The sequence below is a fragment of the Triturus cristatus genome, chromosome 8 (assembly GCF_964204655.1).
Source record: "Triturus cristatus chromosome 8, aTriCri1.1, whole genome shotgun sequence".
NCBI classification, from domain to species: Eukaryota; Metazoa; Chordata; class Amphibia; order Caudata; family Salamandridae; genus Triturus; species Triturus cristatus.
The window spans coordinates 1640000410-1640021251 of record NC_140591.1 but is presented as its reverse complement, the minus strand read 5'-3'; the positions used below and the strand labels follow the sequence as shown (position 1 = coordinate 1640021251).

Genomic DNA, 20842 nt, shown 5'->3' with positions numbered 1-20842 from the left:
CTTCTGTACTGCCAACAGCTTGTGTAATATGACATCTAAAGAGATATGTTTTTTATAAGAATCTGCGACTGCAACACTGTAAGAAATGTGATTATATATGTGTAATGACCAAGGAGTTGATTTTTGCAAATAAAAAGTATTATAAAAAAAAAATGTACACTTCACTCATAATAATAGGAGTGGACGTGGAAAGGCAAGGTCACATAATACAGAAGAGAAGGTAGTCAGAGGATCAGATGAGACGGAATTGAGATATAAGAGGAGGTGAACAAAGGGTCCGAGGAGATGTCAGATGAGACATAATTTAGAAATGTGCACTCACTAAGAGAGATCATATAATACAGAATTGAAGAAATGTGCCCTTTACTCACCAGAGTCGCAATTTTTCTTCTTCAGTGTTAAGTAGTACAGGTGGTTGAAGAGGATTAATGGCGGTGGGAGAGGAGGTCGGTGGCTGTATTCCTTGAACAGCTTATAGTACTGGAACTTCCAGATCTGACTTCCTTTGCTTTGCACATCAGAGATGGTATCGCTGAGAGCACAATTAGGAAAGTCAAAAAGTTTGATGGTGGCATGCATTTTAAAAGGAACAACACAACAAAACAATGAAAAGAATTATAAATTCAACACATACCGGAGACTAGCAAAAGATAAAGTCATCTCTTTTGGAGAGGAAGAATGAGTACACTAGAAAAGACAAGCAAATTAGCGAGAATTAAGAATGCAGATGGGAATGAGAAAATAGCTTGCAGAAAAATGAAAAAAGGAATTGGAAAACATGTAAGGAACAAGTAAGCAAAGAAGAACGACAGCTGAGCACTGCTGTCACTTACTCTGATTATGAGTACACTGCCCTAAATCAGAGGGAAATGTAGGTGTGTAGCAGTCAAATCTTGCCACAAGTGGTTAAAGGAAAACTTTGAATGGAGCCAGGGGAGTGTTTGCAATTCATGTGGGAATACAGACCATTACATTATGCTGGATATACTATTTTAAATAGATCTAGATGAAGATTTACAACTTGTTCAGGGAAAGGGTAGGGCCTGGCTCAGACTTTAGTAGGCAGAGATAAATCGATCAGTCTGGCAGAGTGCTTTACTGCCACCCTACAGAGGGTCCTCTGCCAGCCAAATTTAGAGATATCAAAATAATGGTATGCCCTTCAAACTTTTAACATGTTTTTGTATTTTCAAAACAAAATCTTCCACTGGGGTCTTTGGTGATGTGGGGGTAATTCTCAGTTTTGTTTTTATTATCACCTACCGCCACGTTTTACCGGGTTAAATCATTTAATATGTCAGCGATGGAGACAAAGCAGTCTGTCGCTGACATACTTAAAGGTCCACCCGTCAGCAATGGTACGTTGGGTGCAGGGTTGTCTTTAGGCGCCGGGTTCATCTTACCAACTCCAGTCGCGATCTGGCGACCCTTCAGGTTGAGGCTGCAGGTGTCATCTTGGAGGTTGTGGGTGGACAGGGATCAATGGGTCCCAGGTCACGATCTCTGGGGGACTGCTTCCTGGCATTGGGCCATTTGGACTCGTGCCGTGATCTATGGGTGCAGAGTGATGCAAGATCGCGTATCCGCCTGGATCTGGATCTTGAGACTTAGTCTTGGCTTGAGCAAATCCAGTGCGTAGAGAAGACAGAGTGTTAGACGGCGACCTCAGAGGAGCCCGAAAGGGGTCCTGACTACCCTGAGACCCACCCTCGTAGTATCGTAGCCGGGCACTGGCGGGAGACTCCCCAGGGGGAGGAATCTCGTAACTAGGATCGTACTGCTGGCACCACACGACACAGAGTGACCACACCGGGTATTCTCAGAAAACAATCTTTATCAAGTAGGTTATCACTGCAAATATGTACAAGGTGAGCACGGGCTCAAGAGTCTCGGAAAGGTAGGGGGTAGCGGGACAGTCTCTGGTAAAGGTTCAAAGCCGGAGCGTATCCGGCGCACAGCTCACAATCCTCGAGCTGGGGGATACGTTGCTGTTAGTCGGGGTCCAGCGGGACCGTGAGAGTCTGGGGGAGCCGCGAGTCACTCAGCGGGCTCAGGCACAGGTTCGGAGGTCTTACGATCTTCAAGGAGCCGCGAGTCACTCAGCAGGCTTAGGCACAAGTTCAGAGGTCTTACGATCTTCAGGGAGCCGCGAGTCACTCAGCAGGCTTAGGCACAAGTTCGGAGGTCTTACGATCTTCAGGGAGCCGCGAGTCACTCAGCAGGCTTTCGTTGTTCCAGCGTCGAATCTGCCGGCCAGACCCAGAGCACCCCTTGTTATAAGTCGACCCCTCTTTGATGTCCGGAGTCTGTGCAGGCAGGGGTCTTGTCACCTGGGGGTCGCTCGTCGGGATTTCCTGCTATTGTCTTTTGATCCTTTCAGGGCCGGGTCGGGAGGAGTCCCAGACACCCAGCAGGCACGGAGCCAGCCCGCAGGGAGGCCAGAGGGCCGATCGAAACCCATCGTCCCAGGGGAGTTCAGAGGTGCGATAGAAACTGCTCCTCCCTCTCTCATCCCCTGGAAGCGTGATGTCCTCCAGCAGGAGTGGCGCCTCTAGGCCCGGGTCGCGCTGGGGCCGGGCGGCCATCTTGGTGCATGAAGTGGGCACGCGGGCCCGGGGTGGCCGAAAGGAGAGAGGCCCTGGACGGGGATGTCCGGGGTCGGTGCGGGTGTCCTGGTGGGGAGGGTCGGCTGGGCCGTGTGCTTGGGCTGCAGGTACCAGGTTTCGGTGGTGCGGGGGCACGGAGGGCCATTCTAGGAGGCCGGGTCCAACACGCGTCCCCCCCAGCTGAAAGCCGGAGAGAACTGCCCATCATCTTGGGGGGTTCTCTTCGCTGAGGCGGAAGAACCGGGAGAGGCCGTCAGCGTTGGCGTGGTCCGTACCGGGGCGGTGTTCTACGATGAAATCCATCCCCTGGAGGGAGATTGACCACCGCAGTAGCTTGGGGTTTTCTCCTCGCATCTGCATGAGCCATCGCAAGGGCCGATGGTCAGTTTGGACTCTGAAATGCGTGCCGAACAGGTAGGGTCGTAGCTTTTTGAGTGCCCAGACCACGGCAAAGGCTTCGCGCTCTATGGTGCTCCACCTCTGTTCTCGGGGCAACAGCCGCCGACTGAGGAAGGCGACGGGCTGGTCTAGGCCTTGGTCATTCACTTGGGACAGGACGGCCCCAATGCCATGTTCGGAGGCATCGGTCTGGACTATGAACTCCTTGGCGTAGTCGGGAGCCTGGAGGACGGGGGCAGTGCACATGGCCTTTTTTAGAGCATCGAAAGCTTCCTGGCAGGCGGCCGTCCACTGCACCTTCTTTGGCTGTTTTTTAGACGTGAGTTCTGTGAGAGGGCCGACAAGGCTGCCATACCCCCGAATTAATCTTCGGTAGTAGCCCGTGAGTCCCAGAAAGGCTCGGACCTCCGTTTGGGTGATGGGTGGTTCCCAGGCTAGGATGGCGTCGATCTTTGGCTGTAGAGGGGCGACCTGGCCGCTCCCGACCTGGTGCCCCAGGTAGACTACGGATCCTTGCCCGATCTGGCACTTGCTGGCTTTTACTGTGAGGCCTGCCTGGCGCAGGGCGGTTAGCACCCTCCGGAGGTGCTGGAGGTGCTCACTCCACTCTGAACTGAAGACAGCGATGTCATCCAGATATGCCGCGCTGAACTGTTCTAACCCGGCCAGGACCCTATTCACCAGTCGCTGGAAAGTGGCCGGGGCATTTTTCATCCCGAAGGGCATTACGCGGAAGCGGTAGTGCCCATCGGGGGTGGAGAAAGCGGACCGCTCCTTGGCCCCTTCGGTGAGCGCAATCTGCCAGTATCCGCAGGTGAGGTCGAAAGTGCAGAGGAACCGGGCTGCCCCTAGTCGGTCAATGAGTTTGTCTGCTCGTGGAATGGGGTGGGCATCGGCTCGGGTAACGTCGTTGAGCCCCCGGTAATCCACGCAGAATCGGAGCTCGGGGGCGACACCGGGGGCCGCTGCCTTCGGGACCAGGACCACGGGGCTGGCCCAGGGACTGTCAGAGGGCTCGATCACCCCTAGGGTCAACATCTTCGAGACCTCCTCTTGAATGCAGGACCGGACCCGGTCAGGAACCCGGTAGGCTCGGTGTCTCACCGGCGGGCTGTCCCCGGTGTCCACGTCATGAACACACCAGTTGGTGACCCGGGGGGTCAGAGAGAAGAGGTCGGCAAATTGTCTTAGGAGCTGGCGGCAGTCCGCTTGTTGCTGGGCAGTGAGGGCTGGGGAGAGGTTCACTCCTTCCACGGAGCCATCCTGCTCCTTGACACACAGGAGGTCCGGGAGGGGATCCGACTCATCTTCGGCCCCGTCATCGGTGGCCAGCAGGAGGCTCAGTTCAGTCCGCACAAAGTGAGGCTTGAGGCGGTTCACGAGCAGGACCCGGAGGGGATCCCGAGGTGACTGGACGTCCACCAAGTATGTGACTTGACTCTTCCGCTCAACCACTTTGTAAGGCCCAGTCCATCGGTCCTGGAGGGCGCCAGGCTTCACGGGGGCCATGACCCACACCTGCTGGCCCGGCTGGAACTCGACCAGAGTGGCATTCTGGTCGTACCAGCGCTTCATTTCTTCTTGACTTGCCTCCAGGTTGGCCTCGGCCAGTTCTCGGAACTTCCTGGTCTGGTTCCGGAGGGCCAGGACGTATTGGAACACATCTCGGGGGGTGGTCTGGGGTGCTGCCTCCCACTCTTCCTTAACCAAACTGAGGGGACCTCGGACGGGGTGCCCATAGAGTAATTCAAATGGGCTGAATCCTAGGGACTTCTGGGGGACCTCCCGGTAAGCGAACAAGAGGCAGGGGAGCAGGACGTCCCACTTACGCCGGAGGGGCTCTTCTAGGCCAGCGATCATCCCTTTCAAAGTCCTATTAAACCTTTCTACTAGGCCGTTCCCTTGGGGATGGTACGGGGTGGTGAACTTATAGGACACCCCACATTGTTGCCACAGGGACGTCATATACTTTGAGATAAAATTAGTTCCGCGATCGCTCACGACCTTGCGGGGAAAACCCACCCTGGAAAAGATCCCCATCAGGGCCCGGCCCACCACGGGGGCCGTAATGGTGCGCAGGGGAATAGCCTCCGGATAGCGGGTGTCGTGGTCCACTAGGACCAAGATGAAACGGTGACCTTGGTAGGTGGGGGGGTCCAGTGGTCCCACGATGTCGATTCCGACTCGTTCGAAGGGGGTACTGACGACCGGGAAGGGTTGGAGGGGAGCCTTGCGCTTCCCCCCACTCTTCCCACTAGCCTGGCACGTGGGGCAGGACTTGCAGTGGGCCTCTACCGCTGCTCTCATCTTAGGCCAATAAAAATGGGTCACGAGACGGCTGTAGGTCTTGTCCTGACCCAGGTGGCCGGCGAGGGGGACGTCGTGGGCTAAGCCCAGGAGGAAATCTCGGAAGCGGAGGGGTACCACCAGTACCCGTCCGGATCCCAGCTCCACCGACTTCTGCTCACTGTACAGGATGTTATTCTCCCAATAGATTCGGTGCGTCCCGGTCTGGTCACCTGCGGCTTGGCCCTCGGCCTGGCGCCGCAGCCCGACCAGGGAAGGACAAGTGGCTTGCTCCCGGCAAAATTCTTCCCGGGTGGGCCCGCCCTCGTGGCGCCAATGGGCCAACTCGGGTAGATCCCCCAACTCGGGGACCGGGGCGGGGTCGGATAGTGCGGGTTCGTCGCGGGCGACGGACCCTCCTGCTGGGGGGACGGGAGGACCCTCGGCGGGGACTGTACTGGTCTCTTCGATCGGGGTGCTCTCGACTTCTCTCCGGGGAGTGAGTCGGGCTGACATAGATCGGGTGGTGGTGCACACCCACTCGGGGAGTCCCATCATTCCTAGGTGGGCCTTGCGCTCTACGTGCTTCCAGGGAGAACTCTCCAGGTCGTTCCCTAAGAGGCAGTCGACCGGCTGGGAGGTTCTTACGGCCACCTTGAGTTTACCTATCACCCCTCCCCACTCAAATGGCACCAGGGCTACCTGACACATACTCTCTCTATTGTCTGCGGATATTACGGGGCAAAAGACGTTGGGGAGGATCTGCTCCTCGGGGACTAGGTGCCTGAGGACACCGGTGATACTGGCCCCGGTGTCCCGCAGGGCCTCTACCTGGTGGCCATTTATCTTGACGAGCTGCCCATATTTCTGTGTGTTAGAGGGTAGGAGGCTACCAGGGATCATCTCCCTATCCCCCAGGGATACTAGGGCCATCGCTGCGGGTTCCCACTCCTCGGCTTCCTCAACCTCCTCCCCCAGGGCTACGTTGGCTATCTGTCTCGCCGGGGAGGCTTGGGTGGCCATGGGGCACTCTGGATCATTGGCGTAGTGCCCGGGTTTCTGGCAACGGAAACATGTGACGGTCACCCGGTGTCCCCGTCTCCCAGGGGGCCCGGTTACTGGTGGGGGGGGCGCCGGGAAAGGTGGAGGTTGTGTCTTCGGGGGGCTAGGCTGGGACTCTCTCAGCCCTCCCTGGTTCCCTCCTCCTCTCTGGCGGGGTGGTCCCTGACTGGTTCGGGGGTACTCCCCTACCATGCCCCGGGAGAACCGGGTGTTGGTCCAGCGGTCGGCCTCCACAGCCAGCTTCCGGGGATCTGTGAGCTTGCTGTCCAGCAGATGCTGACGTAGTTCTATGAAGCAGTTCGCCGCCAGATGTTCCCACAACATGAGATCAGTGAGTTCGGCAAGGGTGGTGACTTTGCTGCCCTTGATCCACCCATCGAAGGCCCGACTGAAAAAGTTTACATACTCCACCCATGTGGTGCCCGGGATCTTCCTGCAGTCCCGGAACCGTTGACGGTACATTTCCGGGGTGAGGCCGTATCTTGTGAGTAGAGCCTCTTTCATGTGGCTGTAGGAGGTCTGCAGGGAGAGGGGTAGGTCGAGCAGGGTATCCATTCCTTCGCTCAGAAACCGCCCCCACAACCCCGCCCCCCAGTCCTTCTGCGGGATCCGATGGGAGGTCATGGCGACCTCGTAGGCCCGAAACCATTGCTGAATGTCATCGTTTTTATAATATTCCTTGACCACATCCTTGGGGATGTGGACCTTCTGTTCCGCTGGGGAGGCCGTCTCTCGGTTTCCCGGGGGCCTCCCTTCCTCGTTTCGGGCCTTGAGCTCGAGTTCCTTTAAGCTGCGTTCGTGCTCCAGTTGGAGCTTCCTTCCTTCGTGCTCCCGTTGGAGCTTCTTTTCTTCTAGTTCGCCTTGTACACGCATTTGCTCTACTGCTAGCTTTTTTTCCGCTAACTTCAATTCGCCCTCGATTTTGAGTTTGGCTAACTCCAGTTCATGATTGCGGCTTCTCTCTCTGTCCGCGAGTTCTTCCGGGGATAAGCCCCCGTCTGGTACGATGCCTCGCACCTGATTGCTGCTGCTTTCACTTTGGGGAGGTTCGGCTTCGTCGGGACGCTCCCCCGTGCCTTCCGGGCGGGAGGCCCCGGTCTCCACCCAAGTTTTCAGTGCTTTCTGCAAATCTTCCTTAGTGTTGAGACCAGTGGTAGCGATTTTAAGTTCTTTGCAAAATTGCTTTAGCTCTTTGTGGGTATATTCTTCTAGATGCTCCACCTGGAACACCCTGTTGGCATTGGTTTCTGCGGGGCTCATGGCGCTTCCTTCTGCCATCTTTGTCGGTAGTGCGTCCGTTGTTCACGGTACGATCTCTAGGTGATGGGCCCGAATCCCGTCGCTTGCCACCAATGTTAGACGGCGACCTCAGAGGAGCCCGAAAGGGGTCCTGACTACCCTGAGACCCACCCTCGTAGTATCGTAGCCGGGCACTGGCGGGAGACTCCCCAGGGGGAGGAATCTCGTAACTAGGATCGTACTGCTGGCACCACACGACACAGAGTGACCACACCGGGTATTCTCAGAAAACAATCTTTATCAAGTAGGTTATCACTGCAAATATGTACAAGGTGAGCACGGGCTCAAGAGTCTCGGAAAGGTAGGGGGTAGCGGGACAGTCTCTGGTAAAGGTTCAAAGCCGGAGCGTATCCGGCGCACAGCTCACAATCCTCGAGCTGGGGGATACGTTGCTGTTAGTCGGGGTCCGGCGGGACCGTGAGAGTCTGGGGGAGCCGCGAGTCACTCAGCGGGCTCAGGCACAGGTTCGGAGGTCTTACGATCTTCAAGGAGCCGCGAGTCACTCAGCAGGCTTAGGCACAAGTTCGGAGGTCTTACGATCTTCAGGGAGCCGCGAGTCACTCAGCAGGCTTTCGTTGTTCCAGCGTCGAATCTGCCGGCCAGACCCAGAGCACCCCTTGTTATAGGTCGACCCCTCTTTGATGTCCGGAGTCTGTGCAGGCAGGGGTCTTGTCACCTGGGGGTCGCTCGTCGGGATTTCCTGCTATTGTCTTTTGATCCTTTCAGGGTCGGGAGGAGTCCCAGACACCCAGCAGGCACGGAGCCAGCCCGCAGGGAGGCCGGAGGGCCGATCGAAACCCATCGTCCCATGGGAGTTCAGAGGTGCGATAGAAACTGCTCCTCCCTCTCTCATCCCCTGGAAGCGTGATGTCCTCCAGCCGGAGTGGCGCCTCTAGGCCCGGGTCGCGCTGGGGCCGGGCGGCCATCTTGGTGCATGAAGTGGGCACGCGGGCCCGGGGTGGCCGAAAGGAGAGAGGCCCTGGACGGGGATGTCCGGGGTCGGTGCGGGTGTCCTGGTGGGGAGGGTCGGCTGGGCCGTGTGCTTGGGCTGCAGGTACCAGGTTTCGGTGGTGCGGGGGCACGGAGGGCCATTCTAGGAGGCCGGGTCCAACACAGAGTCTGATCAGGGAAGGCAGGGCTGGTCCTATGGGCTCTGGTGAGCTGCAGGCTGCTGGACTCACCGGGGTTTCGCTGCAGCAGGCTGAGATTGGACAGGCCAGTATGGCTGGGGTCAAGGCAGTTGGTGTCCTCCTCTTCTTCTTTTCAGCAAATCGCTTTGGTTCTACTTCTTTCTTCTTGCTTGTCCAATGAGCCAAGGTTCTGGGTCGCACCTAAATACCAAATTTAGGGGTGTTACAGAGGTGTGCATGTTGGGACCAATGTGTCCCTTCCTTGGGATGAGTACACCCCCTATTCTGCCACCTTCCAGTGGGAGGGGGCAGAAGCCTCTCCCTAATTTTGTTGTGTCCCCCATCCTCAAGATGGCAGGGACTGAGATATGTGCTTCACCTAGACTCCCTCACCTGAGGGGTTGGGTTGGCAAAGGTGGGCACACCTCTCTTCCTCACTAGGTTTTCCAGCTGGTTCTCCCTCCCAAAGTGGGGGTCAGAACTGGTAGGACCCAGTTTCTGAGGGCAACAAAAGGCAGGGACAGCTCGCAAAGGCGGCAGGCCTTTGAACTGTCCCCTTTCGTGGACTCAGCATCCTGGGAGAGGAGGCATGAGATCTCTGCCCAGGATGGACTTTGTTTCTGGACCCAGAGAGCAGAGGCCCTCAAACCAGGGGTCCAGAAACCTGTCTGGTGGTGGCAAAGGGCCACACCAGGAACTACACCAGGGCTGGTCATTTTTCAGGGGGCATCTCTAAGATGCCCTCTGGGTGCCTTTTACATTAAATCCCACACTAGCATCAGTGTGGGTTTAATGTGTTGAGAAGTTTGCTACCAAACGACCTAGAATTCAGTAAAGCCATTATGATGCTGTGGAATTCGTAATGACAGACTCCCAGGCCATATACACTTCATGGCTTTACTGCTCTCACAATGTCTAAGAATGTACTTGGACACTGTAGGGGTACAGTGCTAATGCAACTGTACCCTCACCAGTGCTGTAGTGCACCCAGCTAGAGGGGTGACTTACCTATACCATAGGCAGTGGGTTGCAGGCATGGTGTGTGCCATGTCGACTCTTCACTTTTCTCTGCACCAAAACAATCAGCCTGAAATGGCAGTGTGTGTGTTAAGGTACAGGACCTCTAAGGGTGGCAAAAGAGGTGCTGCAGTGTTGGGTTTCTTTCACCGGATCTAGCTGCTGTCATGGGGACCCTTCACAATGAGGCTGAAGGTGTCAGTAAGCTCAGAAGAGGTCGTCCAATGCTGGATCCCAGGTCAGGATTTCCAGGGAGACCTCACTGGATAGTTGGGCCACTCAGATTCAGGCCATAGGCAACATGTGCAGAGTGGTGAGGGCTCGCGGTTCCAGGAGGCACTGGAGTCTGGAAGTTTGCTTTTGCTGGACAAATCTAGTGTTCACGGAAGACAGCGTCTTTATTGAAGTCAGCACATGTCTCTGCAGTTGCTGGAGAGTTGCTGGCCAAGGGACATGCCGATTTCTTTGAGCAGGGTCACCGGAGGAGAACACAGTCCGGTAGGGCTGGGGCAGAGTGAATTGTTGTCTTCTTCTCCACTGCTGCATTGCTCTTTGGTCCTTCCTCTTCATAGGTTATTGAAACTGAGGTACATTGATCAGGTGAGCCCTTAAATACTAAATTTAAGGGCATTACTGAGGTTGGAGGACAGTGGCCAATGGCTACTGTCCCGTAGGGGGACTACAACCCTTAGGTCCCCTCGCCTTTGAGGAGAGGGGCACATTTCTATTCCTATTGGTACTAATTCTCCAAACCAAGATGAAGAATTCTGAAGAGATGGGCTCACCTCAGCTCCTGGCCACCCTAGGGGTGTACCAAGCCAGGGTGGACACTCCTACTCTGCATACTCATTTTCCCACCTGTCCTGCCACCAAAACGTTGGGCTAGGACAGGGAGGTGAGGGCATCTCCACTAGTTGGAGCTGTCCAAATCAGCATAACACAAAGTGAGAGCCTTTGAGGCTCACCGCCAAGTGCTGATGTTCCTGCAAGGGGTAGGTGCAAACCCAGAGCAGGCTTTGTTTCTGACGTCAGCAAGCACAAAGGCTTTCAGCCCATGAGGTCAGAAACCTGTCTTTTGTTTGCTGGTGGGCAGAGACCAGTCAGCCAATACACTAGAAGCTGGTTGTTTTTTAGGGGGCATCTCTAAGATGCCCTCTCAGTGCATTTTATAATAGATCCAACACTGGCATGAGTGTTGGTTTATTATGCTGAGAAGTTTGATACCAAACTTCTCAGTCTTCAGTAAAGTCATCATGGAGCTGTGGAGTTTGTGTTGACAAACACCCAGTACATGTACTTAAATGTCTACAGTGCACTTACAATGTCCAAGAATGGACTCCGACCCTATAGGGGCATATTGCTCATGCAGCTATACCATCACCTATAGTTTAGTGCACCCTGCCTTAGGGCGGTTAGGCCTGCTAAAGGGGTGATTTACCTATGCCACAGGCAGTGGTGTGTAGGCATGGCACCCAGGAATGGGTGCCACGTCAACTCTTTTTATTCAGCTACACTAAAACATATAGACTGCAATGGCAGTGTGTATGTGTCTGGTGTGGGGTCCTTTAGGGTGGCACAATACATGCTGCAGCCTAAGGGACCTTCTCTGGTCACAAGGCCCATGGTACCACTGGTACCTTTTACAAGGGACTTATACGTGAGCCACAGCGATGCCTATTGTGGAAACAATGGTATGGTTTAGGGAAAGAACACATGCCTCAGGAAGCTGAGTGGCAGGGACCCAGGGTACATCCAGTCAAAGTGCATCTGAAATCTGGCAAAAAGTGTGGGAGGGGGGTTACTGCAACAGAAACCCACTTTCCTCCAGTACTTAAATGCCTGTGAAATGCCTTGACGTTACAGCCATGTCCAGAGGCACAGAGCTTCTTTATACAGGGTTTATAACACCACCCTGCCTTGTTTGTTGCAGTACCACATGGCAATGGTGTTTTCTGTGAATACCTGCACAAGCCTCCCCTTTGAAAACAGAAACAAAAGTTTTCAATGCCAATCGGACTGCCTGAAGCTCCAACAGATTTCTGTGAAGATTGCAGGTGGCTAACCGAGCCCAGAAGTGACACATTTGTCACTGCAGTTAACTCTGCTTGTGGAAGGGAGAGGTGTGTCCCACTGACCCCATTGCGGTGGTAAGCCAACAGTGCAGGTCCTCAGCAGTTCCCTCCAAGATCTGGACCATGTCGGAGAGATTTCCCTGATGTTGCGCCCATTGGGCCTTCCGGTCCCACTGCAGGGCCAGCATATGCCAGCAGGTATGTGTCACTAGTCGGATGCAGGAAGCCATGAGGCCCAATACTCTCAGAGTCAATCTAACCGAAGTTCAGGATAGGGGCTGAAACATCGGTATCATAGCCTGAATATCCTGGACTCACTGATTGGCCGGATAGGCCCAAAACTGCACCATGTCCAGAACAGCCTTGATGAAAGGGAGCATCTGAGAGGGAGTAAGATGTGACATTGGCATGTTGATAGTGAACTCCAGCGACTGCAGGAGGGTCTCTGTAATCTGAAGGTGGTGGATGACTGCCTGTGGAGAGCCACCTTCAACAACCAGTCATCGAGGTAGGGTAACACTGAAATCCCTGACCTCTGCAGATGAACTGCAACCACTGCCATCATCTTGGTGAACACCCGAGGGAAATCCCGATCAGCGCTACAAGGCCTGGAAAGTAAAGAACTGACAACAGTGCGCTGAGGTTGTGCTTATATAAGCACCACGCGTACTACCTGAAAATTAGAAACACATTATAAAAATATTTACATATGTCTAAATTCAATGAAAAAAACAAATGTTTAAGACTAGTTAAGATTAGTTATGGTTAGGACTTCACTTATTATTTCTATACAAAACCAACTTTAAAATACTCAAACTGTTGAAATGTAAATGTTATAGTTCTGACTGGACCTACTCAAGAACCTCCGTATATAGTGGTGTGAACTCGTAAACCAGTCTAAGCGAAATCTTATTCACACTCTTCTCATAAATTATGTCATTTGAAATTATATGAGTGTTGTTATGAATGCCATAATTTAACATACTATAAATTAAGCGAGATGAAAGAGTATAGGCAGTACATGGGGAAGGCACAAGGTATAGTTAATTTAGTCTGGCTAATGAGTTCACAATACTGTGTACGGAGATGTACAAGTTTTTGGGCAGGCGCAAATTATAACTGTAAGTCATACCTATTCCTTTCGAATTTCTAAGGTCTGTGTGGACCTTTGTTTTTTTATTGTGTGTATAGATTTGCGTATATGTATATATATATATATATATATATATATATATATATATATAACCTACTGGTGGTCGCCAGTAGGTAGATATAGTTAGAACCTATTTTCCATAGGAAATCCACAACATTCTATTTGGAATAATGTTGGCGACGATTGACGAGTCTTCGCGAAATTTTCCAAACTTTTGGCCAGCTCCGGTCCGCTCCTATCCTGAACATTTCACGGTGATTCGTCAAGCGGGGGCCGAGAAAAAAGGGGGGTCCCAAAATGTGTTTTCCCCATGCATTTTCCCATAGGACCTTTAGCCGCAGCTAAAGCCCGAACTGCTGAACGGAATTACACCAAATTCGGCAAAGAGGTAGTCCTCAGTTCAGACTCGTGCCTTTTGCTTAAATGGTGTAAATCGGTTCAGTAGTTCCTGAGAAAATCAGAGTTAAAAGTACATATATATCTATGGCCTCGGAGGATCCACGCACCCTCCCGATCCGCGCACCCTCCTGATCACGAGCTGAATTTTAATTGGCTGCCAACACTCTGAATCAGGAAGTGTTGGCAACCATCTTGTGCCTCGGTAGAACCGAGGCACAAGAAAGCCAAAAAAAAACTACACAAAACGCGGCAAGGGGGCAGGGTAGAAACACCCTGACCCCCTCGGCCTGGTCAGGGGGTCCCACAAGGACCCCCAAGGCCAAAAAAAATATAGATATATTTATTTTAAAATGGGAGGATGTGCGCTGGATGCGCGGATACTCCTGATAGAAAATAAAATTCAGCGCGGGCTCCCGCGCTGAATATGCTAATTTGCCCACGGGGGGGCCAAATTCCGGGGGCATAATCAAAAAAAAAAGTGTGGGGGGTCCCAATCCGCCACCCCCAGGGCTCGAACATAGTATATGCGGGGGGACGCCACCCCCAGGGCTTCTTGAACATGGGTGGGGGGGCTCTGAGCCACCCCAGCCCCAGGGACCACCACCCCCCGGGGCTTGAAATAATTTGGGGTGGGGGGGGGCTCTTAGGCTCCCCCAGCCCCAGGAACCGCCACCCCTCGGGGCAACTTGTAAATGTGGGAGGGGGGCCACCCCCGGGACACTGCTGTTTGCAATGGCAGGGTGGGAGCCTCGTGGCTCCCACCCTGCCATTGCAGACTGCTTTGCTTCAATGAAGCGAGAGCAGGTAAACCTGCTCTCACTTCAATGAAGGAAAGCTGATTGCTTTTCCACATGTGGAGCAGCATGTTAGCTGCTCCCCATGTGGAAAAGCAATGCCGGCTTCCGTAGGACGCGGGGAGCCGGCTGTGACTGTGGGGGGATTGGGGACCCCCCCACGGCCCCCAACGAGAGGCCAGGCCCCAGGGGATGGGGTTCCTGGGGCCATAAGTGGCCTGGGAGGGGGGCCACGTGGCCCCCCTCCGCCATTAAAAAATTAAAAAATGTAAATTAAAAAAAATGGCAGGCCCCGGGGGATGGGGTCCCCGGGGCCTTAAAGTGGCCAGAGGAGGGGGGCTATACAGCCCCCTCCATAAAAATATGCACTAATTAAAAAAAAGGGCCATGCCCCGGGGGATGGGGTCCCCGGGAAAATTATGGCTTCGGGAGGCGGGGCCACGCGGGCCCCCTTCTCGATTTAAAAAAATTTAAAAAAAAAATTGGGGGCAGGCCCGGGGGATGGGGTCCCCAGGGCCAAAAGAATAGAAAAAGAAGGGGGGGGTACACAGCCCCCATTCTAAAAAAAAACAAAAAAAGACGGGATCGGGCCGGAGGCCACGCCCCCTCCTTACACCATTATGCAAACGCACCCTCTGGCGCGTTTGCAGAGGGGCAACTAATTCCCCTTGAATACTGGGGGTTACTGGGGGCCAACTAGCCCACCAGGAACCTCCAGTATGCGCCAGGGGGATGCGTTGCAGAGAGGTGTAATGAGGCCACGCCCCTTTTTACACCTCTCTGCAACGCAGCTCTGTGGCGCTTACTGGAGGTACATGGTGGCCTAGTTGGCCGCCAGGGGACCTCAGGATTCAAGGGGACTTAATCCCCCAACTTAAAACGCACCACGGGGCGCGTTTGTACAGTGGTGAAGGTAGGGGGCGGGGCCTGAGGTGATACGGTATGCATTTTAAGTTGGGGAATTCATTCCTCTTCAATCCAGAGGTCCCCTAGGGACCAACAAGCCCACCAGGTACCTCCAGTAAGCGCCACGGAGCTGCATTGCAGAGTGTTGTAAAAAGGGGCGTGGCCTCTGAACACTTCTACAGTCTACTCCTCTTGTTGTGTTTCATGACTGCCTTCGAGACACTGCTCTATGGCTGAGGAAGAACTCACTACAATTTAATTCTGAAAAATACGAGATTCTCTACTGCCCAGTGGGAAAGGCTCCAGTGGTGCTACCCCCTAACTTTTGGCCACTAGCGACAGCCAGTCCACTGGTACCAGTTGAGAAGGTCCGAAACTTAGGTCTGATGTTTAATAATAAATTGACGCTCGAAGCACAAGTTAATAAAACCGTGGGGAGCTGTTTTGCGATCATTATAGCCCTTCGCAAAATCCTTCCACTCCTACCTGCACATGCTAGAGCGTTGATAGTACAATGTACCATTGTAAGCAGACTTGATTATTGTAATGCTCTACTGCTAGAATCCCCTGGATATCTAATGGAAAGACTCCAAAGGATCCAAGCACTAGCAGCAAGATGTTTCTCTACTTCCATTGCATTGCTAGACCTGCACTGGCTTCCGATACATCAGAGAGTCCAGTTTAAATCCCTCTGCTTGGTGTTCAAGGCCTTGCACGGCATTGGCCGAAGCTAATGAGGAAGAAATTTGCTTGGTATGTTCCGAGGAGGAGCCTCTGTTCTTCCTCTGCGAGACTGGTGACGGTGCCAAGATTTAAAAGATTACAATTTGGAGGTAGGGCTTTCAGCACCTTGGGTGCGAGATTATGGAATAAGCTTCCATGGGAGCTGAGACACATTGGAGACTAAAAACATTGCTCTTCCAGAGTGCTTAACTGTGGTTACTTGAGCGTCTTCAGCACTTGGATGCCTGTTGGGTGATAGAGCACTATATAAATGTTATAAATAAATAAAATAAGGGGGTCAGGGTGTTTGTACCCTGCCCCCTTTTCAAGTTTTTCATCTTTTTTTCACCCTTTTTCTTGTGATGGCTGCCAACAGTTCCTGGTTTGGTGTGTTGGCAGCCAATCAGTGTGAAGCTTGTGCCCGGAAGGGTTTGCGAACCCTTCCCGCTGTTCAGATATCGATATTTTTCTTTTAAAAATTTCTCAGGAACTACTGAACGGATTTACACCATTTAATGTAAAGGGTGCACTCTAAACCACGACCTACCTTTTTGCCAAATTTGGTGTAATTCCGTTCAGCAGGTCGGTCTGTAGCCTGCAATAAGGTTCCAATGGAAAATAACATGGAAAAAACGTGCTTTGAGACCCTACTTTTTTCTCAGCCCCCACTTGATGATCCACCCTAAAACTTTCAACAAACAAACTGAGCGGCCCAACCCTATTTTTGGGAAAATTTAATGAAGATTCGTCAAATGGCGCCAAAGATATTAGCAAATCAAAAAATGCTTTTCCTATGGAAACTATGTCCTAACTATAACTACCTACTGGCGACCGCCAGAAGGTAATATATATTACCTACTGGCGGTCGCCAGTAGATAGATATAGTTAGGACCTTTTTTCCATAGGAAATCCACAACATTCTATTTGGAATAACGTTGGCGCCGATTGACGAATCTTCGGTAAATTTTCCAAACTTTTGGCCAGCTCCGGTCCGCTCCTGTCCTGAACTAATTCCCCCTGAATACTGGGGGTCCCTGGGGGCCAACTAGCCCACCAGGAACCTCCAGTATGCGCCAGGGGGCTGCGTCGCAGAGAGGTGTAATGAGGCCACGCCCCTTTTTACATCTCTCTGCAACGCAGCTCCGTGGTGCTTACTGGAGGTACCTGGTGGCCAAGTTGGCCGCCAGGGGATCTCAGGATTCAAGGGGACTAAATCCCCCAACTTAAAACACGCCACGGGGCGCGTTTGCACAGTGGTAAAGGTAGGGGGCGGGGCCTGAGGTGATATGTGTGCAAACACACCCTGTGGTTCGTTTTAAGTTGGGGAATTAATTCCTCTTCAATCCAGAGGCCCCCTAGGGGCCAACTAGCCCACCAGGTACCTCCAGTAAGCACCACGGAGCGGCGTTGCAGAGTGTTGTAAAAAGGGGCGTCGCCTCTGAACACCTCTCTGCAACACAGCTCCCTGGCGCATACTGGAGGTACCTGGTGGGCTAGTTGGCCCCCAGGGGACCGCAGAATTGAAGACGAATGAATACCCCAACTTAAAATGCGCCACAGGGCGTGTTTGCACACGTCACCTCAGGCCCCGCCCCTTCTATCACCATTGTACAAATATTCCTCTAAAATCAGCCGAACTAAGAATTCCGATTTACTCACCTGTTATCAGGAGAGAACCCAGGGCTGCATCTTTTAGACCAGCACTGACCCTGATAAGTAATTCTAACCGTACTTACCAGTAACTTGTATTTCATTCCATAGGAATCCATTGTGTGGTTTTCAGCAGAAAAGTTTCTAAGTGTCCATTTTTGAAACGTACAAATATTCCTCTACAATCAGCCGAACTACGAATTCCGATTTGCTCACCTGTTATCAGGAGAGCCTGACCCTGAAAAGCAATTCTAAGCGTACTTACCAGTAACTTGTATTTCCTTCCATAGGAATCCATTGTGTGCTTTTAAGCAGAAAAGATTCTAAGTGTCTATTTTGACAAACTAAAAATATTCCTAAAATATGGTCTGTATGACTTAAACACATTCTTTCAACTCTTTACAGGAGATTCACCTGTGCTGGATCCAGGACCCACCACTGTATAAGAAAAAGTAACGATAACACTACGTACCTCCTAAGTGAATTTTCTGCCATAGGATAACATTGGTGATTCTATGTGAACATTTTTCCAAGTGTCAACTTTAAAATACAACAATAATCCTTAAAAATCACTACTGTAACCAAAATGCTTTTACTCAACTGTTTACAGGAGATGTCCAAGGACTGAATCTTGGATACAGTCCTGTGGTTAGAAAAGTAATCCATAAAGTAACTAATTGCATTTGACTAGAAATTCACATTGAGCTCAATGTTGCTTTGTGTTTGAAATTGTGCTGCCCATTGCAACAACTGTAACTACTGTAATTAAAAGTCTATTGTCTATTTGCAAAGTATTTAAACTAAAGTAATTCATTCTGAGAAAGTATATTTTGTATTGTAATGTATAATGCAATTAAAAAAATAAAATATCTAAAAATAAACAGTTTTAAAAATGTAGTAAATCAGTATCAAAACATTCATATAACAATTAATACATTAAAAATTGTCATTTACAAAACCTTTGAAATTCACTGTAAAAACCATAGGTTTCAGGCCTGATATAGTTAGGAATTAGCATTTAAAAAAACCTTTGAAATTCACTGAAACAACCATAGGTTTCAGGCCTGATGTTGTGTAAAAATAAGTATACCTAAGACTCAGTGATTGTATGAGTGACTGTATGGATAACTGTATAGTTGTAATAGTGATTTTATAACACACTAAGTATGAGCTACTATCTATATGAATAGATGAAGTGGTGTTTTTATAAGTGTATAGCTAAGTAAAAGTGAGTATGAGCCATTGTTTGCATAAGTGAGTAGGATGACTTCATAAGTGATTTGGATGTGTGCTGGTGTGTTATGTTGATATAGGTGTATAAGCATATTTGATAGTGTACTATTGATCATTGACAGCATGTATGAGTGAATCTATAGGTAAGTGATTAGATGTGTGTATAGATTTAGGAATCACTGAGTGGGTGTTTAGAAACTTGTATTGGTGTGTCAATGGTTTTAAATCTGGCACTCTGTATTTTACAGTGAGTGATGAAAGGTTATACTAGTGTATGATGAGGTGTATCTGATTGTCACGTGGATGATGTCATCAGTGATGTCATCAGTGATGTCATTTGAGATGTCATCAGTGATGTCACTGACCATGTCATGAATGATGTAATATGTGACATCGTCAGCAGTGGATTGCGGGCGCATGAGATGTAGTTGGTACAACTAACTATATTGGACGAATTTCAATGGTTTTGTTCGAGTGAAATGTCCGGCTAACTATAACACCCCTAAAACCTATAGTTTTTTCAGTGAATTTCTAAGGTTTTTTAAATGCTAATTCCTAACTATATCAGGCCTGAAACCTATGGTTTTTTCAGTGAATTTCAAAGGTTTTTTAAATGCTAATTCCTAACTATATCAGGCCTAAAACCTACGTTTTTTTCAGTGAATATATATATATATATATATATATATTTCCGAATCCACCTTCAGGCGCCTGCTGCACTCTTCATGACGGGTGCAGATATAAATGGAGGTGGGTCCATTTAAAAAATTAAAGCTCCAGTTCCAAAGAACAAATACGCACTCACCGGGCCCCTTCAAAACATGCTTTATTTCAAGGATGCGTTTCGGCATTCAGCCTTCTTCCTGCTTGTTTTATAAAACATGAATCAACGCAAGCTGTCATGGTGATGTATTCAAACAGGTTGCCTGCACCTAATTGGATATTCGAAATAAACACAGAGAGAGGACTGCTTCTCTCGGGCAGATGTCCTTTCCCTCTTTGTTCTATCACGGGGATTTCACTGTCCGTTGGTGTTCCCAGGAAACACACAATTTCCCTCCTCCCGCCTGCATGGTTCACATCGTTCTTAATAAAGCCTCCATATAGGCATATTTCCTGAGTTCACAGTTCGCCAAGTATTACACACTGCTTTTGAATGGACCCACCTCCATTTATATCTGCACCCGTCATGAAGAGCGCAGCAGGCGCCTGAAGAAAAAGACGCTGCACTCCAGTCTCCAGTGAAAAAGGTCTTTGCTACATTAAATACACAATTGTGGAATTTTCATCGGAGACTGGAGTGCAGCGTCAGTGGATTTGGAATTAATCAGGGGTCTTGGTCTACCCCCAACGCTGGCACCAACAGAGGAGTGCGTTGTAATTCACAGACCGTGTTGTCTTTTGACATTTTTATAAAATTACAGCACCCAATACTAAGGGGCAGATTAATGAGGCCCTTGCGCCTCATTTACGCCGCCGTTGCGTCACTTTTGTGACGCAGCGGCGGCGCAAATCCTGCGCAATGGTGCAGGGTATTCATAACGTGACGCATCTGGGAGATGCGTCACGTTATGAAGCTCTGCGCAGGGGGGGCGTTCCGGCGCAGGAACGCCTCCTAAAAGTGGCTGAGTGAAATCTACAAGATTTCACTCAGTCACTTTTAAGGCCATGCTGCGTCAAAACCCTGCGCCTGCTTGGAGCAGGCGTAAGGATTGACGCAGCATGTTAGGGATAGGGCACCCCCGAGCCTTGCTGAAGCTGCGTCGCACTTGCGACGCAACTCCAGCAATGCGCCGCCTTTCCGACGGGGGTTGCGTCACGCATCTGCCCATCCGAGCGCCACGGTGCGCCGCATTATAAATGCGGCGCATCAGTGGTGGCGCACGGGTGGGCAGATGCGTCGTAACTCTTCTGGCGCATCTCTGCTGATTAGCGGAGATGCGCCAGCAGTCATAAATCTGCCCCTATATATTTAGTCAAAAATATTTTGTTCCTGACCGTAACATGTCTCCTGCTCGGAACAGCAATCGGCTTAAATGCGTCACTTTCAGTGTCACGTGAGCTGTTAAAGGAGGGTCAGCCTAGAAACTATTTTATATGTTTCACGTTAGAC

At 51.1% G+C, this 20842-nt stretch overlaps 1 protein-coding gene across 1 annotated transcript in view; it reads right to left on the bottom strand.

The window, feature by feature from the left end:
• The window catches only part of LOC146808472 (transient receptor potential cation channel subfamily M member 2-like), a 2315843-nt gene that overhangs the window by 184199 nt on the left and 2110802 nt on the right, over window positions 1–20842 (bottom strand). Inside the window, exon 24 of the mRNA XM_085623958.1 lies at window positions 372–532. Within this exon, the coding sequence (XP_085480084.1) occupies window positions 372–532 (161 nt within the window). The remainder of the gene's footprint in view (window positions 1–371; window positions 533–20842) is intronic.